Raw genomic sequence first — 13243 nt, 5'->3', positions numbered from 1 at the left:
TTGGAAGGTAAATTTCCTGCACTTGTGCACCCTGCCTATTAAAAATAGGCAAACGATAGAGAGGTGATTCAAACACGCAACATTGAAGTCTAAAGAGGCTACTCTACCCCAAACTATCCGAGTCAATCCTGAGAGTCAAATATATTTATTTTTCAGAAAAAGAAAAGAAAAAAAAGGAACATGTGACACCAAACAGTTGTAATTTCCACAAAACAGAGGGGTCAATTTCAAAGTATCAGATTCTCCATTGAAGCTGTGGAATCTCGTGAGGAACATGTGCCATCAAACAGTTGTAATTTCCACAAAACAGAGGGGTCAATTTCAAAGTATCAGATTCTCCATTGATGGAAAAGATGAGACGCCCATCAACAGTAGAGTGGGCTTGCGAGCGAGTGTGATGGCTTTATGTTTGTGCCGATACATCATCCTAAGCTGCCATCCTCGGCACCGCCATCAAGCCCTCTCTGCCACTGCAAGAAATAACAATTTCTCTTCGCTTTATTGTCCTCCAAATCACTGCCAAAAATTTACTTCTGCCCTCTCGATTGATCCTCGTCATCGTCATAAACGCTTCAGAGCTTCATTTTGTGCTCAATCATCATCAATCATGCAAAACCCGCCTCAAGGTTATAGAAGAAACGTTGGTATTTGTCTCATGAATCCCTCTTCTAAAAAGGTCTTCTCTTTGTTTCCATGTCTCCGTAATCCTACACAAATTTATTTATCTTTTTTTTTGTTTGTGTCAAGAAATGAACTTTTGGATTGTTGCTTGTAGATTTTTGCAGCATCAAGACTTGACATACCTGACGCCTGGCAAATGCCTCAGGTCGATCTTTTACTAAATTCATCTTATTCTTGGATTATTTTTTTCCCGCTGCGAATTGGTAAGGTCTGCTCCTGAAATATTGGGGAAATATGATACACTATCTGGGCTTATAGGATCTATTGGGATACATTACATATATCGATTGTATTATCATGGTAGTGCTTTATGTAGCTGGTAATAAGCAGCAGCAGGAGCATATATATGTAATTTGTTTACTGGTAACTAATGCTGCATCAGGTGTCTCTCTATTCTGATGATGTGCGAAGGTATAATAGTACAGAACTAAGCTACTAGCTGAATTTTGGGAACCTGCAATTTACTTGCAGTGCAGCCGAAAATGTTACAAGTTCTTCAACAGTAGCTAACATCCTTGTATTTAAAGACGGTAGAAAGTCATGGCTGAAGCCGGGATTTTACTTTTGCGTTTGAGCCTCAAGTGAACATGCTAACATTCTGAGGGGAAGAATGGTACTTGATGATGTAGTTTCCTAGAACTGTGGCACTAATTGAGCTCCATAGTGTTTTTCAGATCAAAAATTTGAAATCCGAGGACATTTTCTGAAATTCAATAATCATGTATGAAGTAATATATTTGTTCTTTCCCTGTGCTCTTTTTTATAGAGTGCTGATTTTCAATGGGTGACAAACTATCATCAAGATGAATTTCCAAGTCATCTAAGAGCTTAAGTGGAGAGAGTGAATAGATATTTAATAAGTTTATGCACTTCTAAGAAGAACGAGTGTAAGAAATAGATCAACTTTCTGTTTCTAGTTAAAAATGAGATTCACCTGGTCATTCTAATGTTTTGAATTTAAGAAATTCTCAATTGAGGTTACTTTTCTTGGTGTCTCAGCTGATGTTTAGTACTAGACTGTCTAGTAATGTGACTTTTACTTATCTTGAAATCCTCGTGCACAATATAGGACATAATTGATTCCTGGCTGGATTAACAGGGAGGGATTGATGAAAGTGAAGATCCAAGAACTGCAGCTGCAAGGGAATTGAGAGAAGAAACAGGAGTTACTACAGCAGATATTGTTGCTGAGGTGAGTTCCCTTTTGAAATGCTGAATTGATTTTTTTTTTTCTATCTCTACACTTTGGGTTAGAAAAATGATTATCTGCATTTTTGGCATATATGAAGCTGCCATTATGCATTTTCTTGTCTTCTACGGATTCTCTTCTTGTTTTTTGGTCGCATAAAAATTTCTGCATATGCATTAACAAGGTCAAATTTGGCATTCGAGTCCACATGCAGGTGCCTTATTGGTTGACTTATGATTTCCCTCCAGCTGTGCGGGAGAAACTAAATCGTCAATGGGGATCAGACTGGAAAGGTCAAGCTCAGAAATGGTCAGTTCACCTATTTCCTTGTTTACTGATAAATTTTTTGCAGTAGCAAGGCTTCACCTTTTACCTAGTTTGAGACTACCTATCATTCCTCCTCTCTTTTTGGGGGTGCTTGGTGGGGGTTGAAGTAGGTTTATGAATATTAAGAACTCCTGCGTGCAACTTCTTAAAGTTGTTGGGGCCAAAAGGGTTTCCAAGCTTGAAAATCTGGCTGCTTGTCATGATAAAAAAGTAAAGACATTCAGAAAAAAGAAAAAGAGTTGAGAGAATCAAGAAAATCTGCCCATGCATGAAGTTAAGTGGACTTCAGGTTTGTACACTGAGTTGATTAAAGTTTCAGTGGGGGTGGGTGGTCGAGGTGGAGAGGAGATAGCTGCTGCTTCATATAGCTAAATGCTAGTAACTTCATGGTAAAGGGAGGTTTTTCTTGATCTGTATTTTCCAGCATTATGGGTTTACTGTGACACTTTAGCGTGCTAGCATCTTAGATTTATTCAATGGATTTGGCTCAGGTTTCTTTTCAAATTCAATGGAAATGATGATGAAATCAATCTTTTGGGTGATGGTACTGAGAAGGCTGAATTTGGAGAATGGGCATGGATGTCAGCAGAACAAGTAATTAATCATGTAATTGCCGCTCAACTCTCTGTACTGAAACACTTCCAAGCACTTTCTTTTGTCTTTCCTAGAAAAATAAGACTTTTACCTTGTCTGAAACTCTTCTTTGCAGGCAGTGGATTTCAAGAAACCTGTTTATGAGGAAGTTTTGTCTGTTTTCTCAACATATCTGCAGTAAATTACTGAAGATTATTCTTTTAGTGGACGTGCAAATTTACTGGACTTTTTCAAGTGGAAATCATGCAGCAGCATCTTGTCAAAAGCTAAAATTTATGACTCTAATGATTATGTTTTAATTCCGAACTATTGTCATACGGATCCACAGGTTCAAAGTACTTCATTTTGCTTGGATGTGTTAATGCATATTCTACAAGTTCAAGGACAGTATCGACAAAGTTGTTATAACTCGTAAGAAGGAAGCTGCCAACGTTTTGCAGCCTGTTTATATTCGGAGAGGGAATCAAAGCTTGCATGGCATTTGCGGATACTAGACTGCACTGATCAAATACATCACATTGAGAAAAGTAATGGATGACTTGACAGCATTACAAATTGTCTCTAAATTTTGCATGGTGTCTGTGTCGTGCTTAGAGGTTGAACGAGGGGGAAAGTTTGTGATGTGTCTATCTCTTGGCAATACTTCGTTCTCATTCAAAAACTTATCTTGCATTGGCATAGGATGTTTCAACTAACCTGATATCAAACTCTGCTTAATTTTCCTCTTAATGCTTTCATTTTTTGTGAATTTATCATTGGCTTTATTCTGGTAAATAACTAGCTATTTATGGCACCCATCGGCCCCATCCTTCTTTTTATAAAAAAAAAATATACGCAATCCCCAACCTGCCAGGCCAGGGGCCGTGGCTAGCCTCCTTGCTACTGTTTCTTTTCCTTCAAGTAGTTAAGCATTCAACAAGGTTAGAGTCCGAGTCCAAACTAGTAAAAAAGGTGTTTTTGACAAAAAAAAAATAACAGGAGGACTTCTGGAGCATTAATTAACAGAAGGGGTGTTAATGAATTTAATGAATATGCAGCACACAGAGTCTCAATGAGAGAATCAAAGATAGAATGCTTCTGAAAACTACAAGAATTCCTGCACAGCACATTATCAGATATCAGCCCTGTAAGGTAAAAATGAGGGAGTACCAAACTATCTGGATGCGAGTGCGCTGCCTGTGGAGGTTGGTTCAGAGAATGCCAGCTGAGATGGTTCCAGGAGAAAATCCTTTATGAAAGTTATCCTATAGGAAGTATGACAGAGAACGGAAATGGCCTTAGTATCCAAATTATGCGGAATGACAAGAATGCCAAAGAAAATATTGGTTAGAAATTGGGAGAACCCATCTCAGATGATTTCTCAAAAAACAATGTTTCAAAGATTCGACTCAAAGAAACTCTCTTTGCTTATGTATTGCTTGTCCTAGTAACTACTCGATGTCAAAAATAGTACAGTATTTAACTACAGCCCATGAGCAGAACAGAACTACAAATGCACGTTGTCACGCTAAAGTAAGTGCTTTTCTCTGTATTGTTGGACCAGCAAAAATCCCTCTGAGGAAATTTTGCGCATGTACGTACATAATCACATTGTCATCGGGAAAGCCAGCAGGTCAAAAGGCCTCAGAAGCAAATCAAAGATGATCACATGAACCTTTTGTATCTTCAATAGTTCTCATCACTCTGAGGAAATTTTTGTAGAATCATTCAGTCTGATGTGAGAGACTCAGCTTCAGCATATGGTGTTACTTTACTAGCTCTAAATATTGACTAAAACATACAAAGACCGATCAACGATAATTGTTTAGGAGGCTTCTTTACAACTTGCCTCTGCAAATTGTTTCCTCCAATTTTGAGTAAATATGGTTCTTGTTTATTGTTCTCGGAACCCGCATTTTCCTGGTTTCTTGAAGTCCCTGATTTTGATACAGCTCTGTAGGCTATAAACAGATACACCTGCAACAGAGTGAATATGAAGAGCGGAATCAAACAGAGCCACTAACATCATCATTCTCATAATAAGACAAAATGGTACCTTGCATAACTTGTGGATCAGACTTCCGCTTCCTAATTCAACCTCCATCATTTGCAGAACCTTTTCAACCTACCAAAAAACAATAAATTCATTATACTAAATGAATAAAGACATTGTTGCCAGGAGTGCAGCCGGGGTTGGGTAGTTTGTGCTGAGAAATGAGTTCATGCAGTGATTCATGGAAGCCCAGAGCACACAAGTTTCACCACCATGTGCACCATGAAATAAAATTACACATGAACTTGGTACTACTGTGAAACTCAACAATCAAGGTATGCCAAATGATCAGTGCAAGACAAGCTTTTAAAAAATATTCAAATTTGCACCCCTTCAATCTAATTGTTGGTTATTCTTCACTAAACGAAGTAATATTTGGAGAGGATTGCTCAATGCAAACATTATCGGATGATCATAAACCTGCCTTATAAGATCAATAAGAGGTTCTAAAAACACAAAATGTGGTGGTAAATGCAGGGTATAATGCTGTTATTCCATCTACCGATGACGCTTGACTGCCAATATTTTAGATACACATCAATTGATGTGAAATGATCCACATTGGTAGACAGTCAGTTTCTAAAGAGATGCATGTATTCATGAATTTCACTTATTTGAAGACAAAAGCATGGACCATTTTCTTATGAGCAAGTGGGTCCCCTTCCAAAACCACAAGTATGCGCCCTGCCTCACTTGAAGGCATGCTAACAACTCTTTCATTTTTCCAGCCCTGCGAGTCAAATTTTTAGCTTACTACAAAACTGGCAGAACTAAACTTCATCATGAAAAGCATTTCCCAAAGAACCTTGAATTTGATGCCATGAGGGTAGTCCTTATGCAATTCCTTGTGAAGCTTTTCATCTGCCTCATCCCCACAAGCATACTTCACACCACAAGTAGAGCAAGTATGAAGAAGAAAATCTGACTGCCCCAAATCCAGGTGAAGTTGTGCATAACGTCTCTTAACATTTAGGACTTTGCTTGAGATAGTGGTGGATGGCATCTGGACACCTACAGTCTTGGGAGCATTTACAACACTGTGACTGCCAGTCTCATTGTTACTGAAAGATCAAAATGCCAACGTCCTGTTTATTTAACCGTTAAACACTGCAATGATTCTGATTACAAAAGACACAACAAACATCACTTTTCCCATGCTCATTTGTTGATGACATGCTAAGTAGAAGAGGAACTAAAACCTCCTACAAAAGGAATGGAGTTGATAAGCAAAGAAGTTTATTATAGTGCTGTTGATAAACTTTTATGTATACAAAGGAGAAAGATTTGGGCATTGTATAGAAGGTATCTATTGTGGCTTATTTTGATACATTTTCAACACTGATTTGAACAATATAGTTGATCAAATGAAGGGCTTATTTTGATTCTTAAAGGCAGCAAAAGATTTCATTGCTTAATCTATTGGAACAGCAAATCATACATTTGACAGTTTACATTGTCTATTCAGTGAAACTGTATAATATGAACCATGATTCTTCAGGAGACATGCACCTTAACACTGCAGAATCCATACAGGTGTTAATAACACTGGGTTGAGATAATAATCTAACATTTTTATAATGCTAGATACCAAATTTTGAATGGGGAAATAATGGACAAAAACCAGGAGGGCTCCAAGGGTCAAAAGAGAAAAATAAATTTTAAAACTGTGTGATCGTATTCTACATAATTATGGAAACCAATGAACTAATTAAAATTAAACGGGTTGGCGAAGAAATTCCAAACAAACAAAATGAGACAGAAGAGAAGAGCAATAACTGATAAAATACAGAAATTAACAATGTATCTCAAAGAGAGAGAGAGAGAGAGAACCAAAAATTATACGCAGAAAAAAGTAGAAGCAGACCTTGAAATGGTTGTTTTGGTATTACTAGTTTCAGAATTGAATGGAGGAAGATTTTGGGTAGGGGTTATGGTGGATGATGATGATGGGTTTTGGGGCTTAAAGAAAGCATTTATCTTAGTCTGCATAAACTGCGCTGTTTTTTGGGTATCCGATTTGCGAAAAGATGAAAGCTAAAACCAATAGGCATATTGCCAAGGAAGAGGGGAAAAAAGAAAGGAATGTGGAAGCTGGGAATTTCTCAGGCGAATAGGGAGAGTACCGATCTACCGACGGAATAACTTCCCGCCAAGAATTCAATTTGACAATGCATAGTATTACTATTAGGGCCTGGACACTTGTGAGTCCCTGAATTTTTACCAAACTTGTGGCCCATTCTGGGTTGCATCCAGAGTAGGCCATGACCTAACATTTTCCCTCAGAGTCAAGGAGAGGCCTCTTTGCATTTCTGGATATTCCATTCTAGACTGACATGGGTATAATTCGGGCCTGAAGGCGGATCAGGCCCATCACAGTTCTGATAGCCTAAAACAGTTCCAATTTGGATCTCCCTATTTGCCTTGCTCATATTGTCCCAATTTCGTCTTATTTGATAACCCAATTCAGCACGTAAATTTAATGGATTCAAATCTTAATATATTAAATCATTTAATAATAAAAAATTAAATATTTAAATTACTTAAGTAGTACTAAATTTTCTAGACAAAATTTGCTCCTAAAATTAAATAATAAGCTATTCACTTATCACTGAATGTGATATGCACTCAAATGTATTAGATCTAATGCTTAACAATTCAATAATTTAATGAATTAAAACTTCATATTTCAAATTTCAAATTTTAGTTTTCAGACTTCAGTTTTATCAAATGCACCGCTCTTATTGTTTGATCTAAGACGTTGTTTAATAATCTAATTCAATACTTAAACTTAATCGATTAAGATATTAGTATGTTTAGACGTGCTTGATAATAAAAAATTAAACATCTTAATTAATCAAGTAGGTTTGAATTATGTAGGCAAAACTTACTCCAAAAAAATAAGTTATAAAATTATTCATTTATCACTTAATGCATAAATGCGCTCAAATTTTAGGATTACAAAATATTTACACTTCAATAAATTGGTGGATTCATATTTCAATTTTCAATTTTATCTAACGTGCCATAAGATTCATCAACATAACTTTCGAATTAACTTGTACAATCACTGCTATTTCAAAGATACGATCCATGTTAATTGTTTAACACTAAATAACTAATTGGAAAAATCTCCTTGAACCTTTCCAAGTGTACTCGCAAAAAACTATCAATTCGTGATTAAGAAGGATCATGTACGGTTTACTAATGACATTCCAAGTACTTTTTTTTTTCTCTCTTTTTTGAAATCATAATTCCACATGGTACTCAAACTAGTGGGTGAAGCACCGCACACCCTGTGTGTGTGTGTGTATTTTAGGGAAAAAATAAATAATGAAAATGATACAGAATAGCAAATTAGTTGGAGCAAAGGAATTAATTATAGAGTAGTAAGATTTTCCGGTTTCTTGATTGAAGTTGGTAGGAAGACTTGGGATAAATATGATGGTAGTGAACAAATACAAAGGTAGCAGTAAACACGTGGAAAGTGTCATCATATATGGAAAAAATTAAAATAAAAATGATGACAGATTTTCTTTTTTCTTTTTTTTTTTTTTCATACGAACGCATAATTGATTTTTTTTTTTTTTTTTTTTTTTTTTACGAAACGATAAGATTTTCATTGACTAAAGGAAACTGTACAAAGCGAGCAACGGCTCGAGAGACTTTACAACTAATGCTCAATTGCACTGAGGAAAATACCATTCCTCATTCAGAGTAATGCCTAATGCATAAGAACTTAAACTTTTACATTTAGATATAATACTTCCCCTGGCTAGCTCAAAAGAGCACATACGAAACATTCTCTGTAATTCAATAATGTCCTCAGTCAGAGTTGTTAGACAACTGTCTAGGGAGCTCGGATTCTTGAGCTGTCTTAGTAACTCTTTGTTCTGGAGCAAAATATTGATTTTGTCCCAGTTCTGCTCCAAAGCTTTACACAAGACCAGTTTGACTGCTGCTGCATCATCAAGAAGCTTGGTTCCAAGTGATCTCTCCTTTAGAGCCCATTCTGCAATCCTTGTGTGCGAAAAGGTCTCAGCTACGACTCCAATCCCAGTTGACAATTGCCTTTGCCGACTAGTTGAGACCACGTGTAGTGCTATGGACTCCTCATCTTCAATCTCCTGATGGTGTACTGACTGAGTAGAAACTGTTTCTCCTGTGCTCATTCTGTCCTTAGTTTTCCTTAGTTCCTCTAGTTCTAGCCACTCCTTCTGCATAGATACTCTGTGCATAGATATTTTCACAACTAGCATTTTAAATTATTGCCTCGCAACGTGGGCGGAGGATCGAAAGGCCTTGATAATGGGGATGACCTCCCATCCAACAGCAATTCAAGTTCCCCGTGTGGTTGAGGTATAGTATTGTGGAATGTACGTATTTGGTTTCCGCTTTCCAATTTGGGGTTGGATATGGGCACTTCACCTGAGAAACCTCTGGTGTTGTTATACTCCCTCCGTCCCGGTTTTTTTTTCACACAGATTAAGAAAGTGTAATTAATTTGGTTGGAAACATAAATTTAGATTAATAATTTCCTAAAATACCCTTATGCTAATCACGAAAAGTGCCAATTAATATCAGTTACAGCTAATGGTGCCAATAAATATCAGTTACCGCCAATGGTGCACCCTGATTGTTTCAATTACCACCAATGGTGCCAATAAATAACAAAGATAGACTTTTCATTTATCTATGTATTGGAAAAGCTCAATGTATTCAATGTAGTGGGTTAGTATTTAATAACAATGTATTAATAACAAGATATTTAATAAGGGTATTTTAGACAATTTGAAAGATTACTACATTCCTTAATGGGAAAGTGGACTACAATTTGGGACAGACGAAAAAGGAAAACAAGACTAACAAAACGGGACGGAGGGAGTATTTTTTTTGGTAAGAATGAAATTAACTCAGAACACGCACAGAATCCTTAGTGTCACTTTTTCAGTGGTAATTCAGTGTCACTTCTATATTTATGTCAAGTGTCCTATTTATTTGATTTGTCATGTGCTGTTTATTTAAATTTCTTCTACCATCACATGATAAGTGAAATTGACACTGAATTTGACACTGAATAGTAGCATAGAGGATCCCAACTGCTTAGAACAGTGTCTAAATAATAGGGCAAGAAATGTGATCATGCATATTTACATAATAAATTAGATATAATTTATGGCTAGCAATAAAATAATTTTTGAACTATTTTTATTAGAGAAAATTATTTATTAATCTTCAAAACACTTAGGCGCCCCTTCCCTTCCTTTGCATTATTAAATGAAGTTTTATTAGATTTTTTTGAGAAGTGCTAATATCATTTCCCTTCTTATTCACGTGGCAAGATTATCCTCAATCAGTTTACTCCATATATTCTTATTGATTTTTCTAGATCCATTAAGCACTAATTACTCATCTTCTCCTCTATAATTAAATTTTTCTCCCGTACTCTCTCTCTCTCTCTCTTTCTAACGCTAACTGGGAGAGTAAGTGAGCATAGGAGAAAAAATTAATTAGATAGAGAGAAAGAGAAGTAATTAGTGGATAATGAACCTTAAGAAAATTAATGAGAATATATGGAGCGTGTGATCTTCTTTTTATGTATATAAATTTCTTTCTTCCTTTTAAAGGAAAGGTTAAATGGCAATATGACGTGCAAAATCTTGCAACAAAAATCTGGCGGATACCCTCGTTCAAGTCACTTGGAAAAATTGATATGGAGCAAAAATCAGGCATGATTCAATCCTCTGAATTATGGAGTTTCCAAGCAGAGATGAAGTAGATAATGTCTAACAGCTGATACACGTCGAGCTGAGTCATCCACTGTGCTACAAATTCTAGTTCAGGAGTTGAAGCTTATGAAATTCTTGGATAAGGCCTTCTTTTCTCTTCACTATAAATAGTCAGCTTCAACAATGGCGCATAGGTTCATTGCAATAGTGCTTCTCTTACTCTCTGTTGTGCACTTTTTATCATTGAAGCAGAGATGACTATCAACGCCCAGCAACATAACCATGGTATCGTGTTTTTAGATATTTCCTCTTTTTTTTTCGTTGTTTTTTTGGGTTACGTTCACTCTTCCCTTTCTATTATCAGGGTCTGAAGTAGAGGATAAAAAGACAGATTCCGTCGCTGATGATCTCTTCTCAGACAGTGGAGTCGTGGTTCCAAAGAGTGCGGCAAATGATGGATTTGTTGTGCCTGGAAGCAATGCATTTGGCAACTCATTTAGGTAGTTGCTTTCCGTAGCTGTTGTTAATCATATAAATACGATCTTTGACCATAGAGGTATTCTTGATTCCCACAAGAATGATCAATTTCATGACATAAATTGTCTTGCAGGGATTATCATGCAGAAACCGAAAGGAAGAAAATAGTTGAAGAATTATATCGACTCAGCCACATTAACCAGACCTATGACTTTGTAAATAACAAATTACAGTTCTTCAGTTCTTCGGCTCCTGTGGTGATATCTTACTTGTTCATCAGCCGCTGTCTTTTTCGCTTTTGTTAATACTTAATGCAGGTGAAGAAAATGAGGGAAGCTTATAAGAAAATGGACAGGGTGGAGATGAGCATATGGGAGTGCTGTGAACTGCTTAATGATGTCGTGGATGATAGTGATCCTGACTTGGATGAGCCACAGATGGAGCACTTGCTCCAAACTGCTGAAGCTATCAGAAGAGACTATCCAGATGAAGATTGGTTGCACCTAACTGGCCTAATCCATGGTATCTACTTTCTTTATTTACCAAGACCTAAACAAGTAAAATATTTCAACTCCTCAGATTAGTTCTTCCAAAACATTCTCACCGTTTTCTCAATCTCCTCGCCCAAAACTTCAGACCTCGGCAAAGTGCTTCTCCTGCCTAGTTTTGGAGGGCTTCCACAGTGGGCTGTTGTGGGTGAGTGTTTTCTTGGTCCACACAAAGATGGCTTTCTTATTAAATCTTAACAAGAACTTTCAACTCATAGGCATGCATGCAAATTCTGTCCTGCAGGTGACACATTTCCCCTCGGCTGTGCATTTGATGAGTCAATCGTTCATCATGAGGTCTGCCTTCTTATGGCCAAATGTTTTTACCTCTACTACATACCTGATCTAGAAGCTTTTCCAAAATAATGGTCAGTGCAGTTTTTCAAGGACAGCCCTGACTATAACAACCCCGCTTACAACACCAAACATGGAGTGTATACTGAAGGATGCGGGCTGGAAAATGTTCTGATGTCTTGGGGGCACGATGACTATATGTACTTGGTATATTATTCACATCATCCAAATATATTTCAAGAAGTTGACTTTGATCACTAACAAGAAAACGTATATGAAATAACGCAGGTGGCCAAAGAAAACGAAACCACCTTACCACCTGCAGCATTGTTCATCATCCGATACCATTCCTTTTACGGTAAGAATTTGCATGGGTATCCTTCTTTTTTGTGACATCTATTGGATGATGATGCGAATGATTAGTTGTTTGCGATCAACCATGAAGCCTTGCACAAGGCTGGTGCATACAAGCACCTGATGAATGAGGAGGATGTTGAAAATCTGAAATGGCTCCAGATATTCAAGTAAGGGATGTCTTTGTGCTTCTTTCTCTGTTTCCTGTCTGATATTTGAATTTGCTTGTTTCATTTCGATATTTTAGTGCATATGGCTAAATGGCCTGTTTTGCCTGGTTATACTCAGCAAATACGATCTGTACAGCAAAAGTAAAGTCAGGATTGAGGTGGAGAAGGTCAAGCCATATTATCAATCCCTCATTGAGAAGGTGAATTTAACTTTTGGTTGGTTTTCTTTCAACAGTCTATTCGCTGCTTCCACTGATGTGTGAGTATCATTATTTGCAGTACTTTCCTTCCAAGCTCAAATGGTGAGATGACCATCAAGAAGCTCAAAGAATAAAGTGAAGAAATAAAGCACCATGCTGCTGAACTTGGAGTTGCGATAATGTTTATGTTCGATTAATCTTTTTGTTGCCAAATTCTAGTTTGTTTCTGGATATCATGTACTTCTTATTAATCACTCCTTTCCGCCGGCTTTCCGCCTCAATATTTTCTGCCCGTTCTTTTGCTTCCCTTTGTTCAGTTGGGTTGGTTGCGTTTTCGGTAAAAACATATGCAGTCTTCTCCACAAGGACTGCCGGTATTCATATCATCAAAATAATCTCAATTTCCTAATTGGTGGAAACAGCCTAACATTATCTTTCCCTTTGATGCAACAATAGAAAATTTGGTCGGGTAGAACAATATTGCGACTTGTGGTGAAAAAGGGAATATCCAATGATCAACAAAAAAGGGGAAAAATCTTTTTTCTTGGTTCATTTTAGTACTAATTCTTTAAGAAGATAAAATGCAGGACCACAAAATATCACAGAGCTAAAGTCTACCACTTACATCTAGTCTCCTAGTCAAGCAAAGAA

The 13243-nt window shown here is 37.0% G+C and overlaps 3 protein-coding genes across 3 annotated transcripts; 2 read left to right on the top strand and 1 right to left on the bottom strand.

Annotated features, from left to right (window-relative positions):
• Positions 1 to 168: 168 nt before the first annotated feature.
• On the top strand, positions 169 to 3486 carry LOC113730643 (nudix hydrolase 26, chloroplastic). Its single transcript, XM_027255481.2, has 6 exons — positions 169 to 676; positions 776 to 826; positions 1781 to 1873; positions 2085 to 2179; positions 2689 to 2803; positions 2907 to 3486. The coding sequence occupies exons 1-6, from the start codon at positions 275 to 277 to the stop codon at positions 2970 to 2972; spliced, it is 822 nt and encodes a 273-aa protein (XP_027111282.1). The 5' UTR covers positions 169 to 274; the 3' UTR covers positions 2973 to 3486.
• Positions 3487 to 3672: 186 nt separating this feature from the next.
• LOC113729252 (protein CHROMOSOME TRANSMISSION FIDELITY 7-like) lies at positions 3673 to 6875 on the bottom strand. The gene is made up of 5 exons (XM_072077355.1): positions 6688 to 6875; positions 5629 to 5890; positions 4827 to 4895; positions 4573 to 4747; positions 3673 to 4138 (listed from the first exon to the last, which is right to left on the bottom strand). Exons 1-5 carry the CDS (start codon positions 6810 to 6812, stop codon positions 3945 to 3947), a joined length of 825 nt encoding a protein of 274 aa, XP_071933456.1. The 5' UTR covers positions 6813 to 6875; the 3' UTR covers positions 3673 to 3944.
• Positions 6876 to 10437: 3562 nt separating this feature from the next.
• LOC113728468 (inositol oxygenase 1) lies at positions 10438 to 12895 on the top strand. The gene is made up of 11 exons (XM_027252872.2): positions 10438 to 10834; positions 10914 to 11049; positions 11160 to 11241; positions 11344 to 11548; positions 11663 to 11722; positions 11819 to 11871; positions 11953 to 12075; positions 12157 to 12226; positions 12314 to 12392; positions 12511 to 12592; positions 12672 to 12895. Exons 1-11 carry the CDS (start codon positions 10804 to 10806, stop codon positions 12696 to 12698), a joined length of 948 nt encoding a protein of 315 aa, XP_027108673.2. The 5' UTR covers positions 10438 to 10803; the 3' UTR covers positions 12699 to 12895.
• The last annotated feature ends 348 nt before the right edge of the window (positions 12896 to 13243 follow it).

The sequence above is a fragment of the Coffea arabica genome, chromosome 2e (genome assembly GCF_036785885.1).
Source record: "Coffea arabica cultivar ET-39 chromosome 2e, Coffea Arabica ET-39 HiFi, whole genome shotgun sequence".
In the NCBI taxonomy this organism is placed as follows: Eukaryota; Viridiplantae; Streptophyta; class Magnoliopsida; order Gentianales; family Rubiaceae; genus Coffea; species Coffea arabica.
This window is presented reverse-complemented; position numbering and strand designations above follow the sequence as displayed.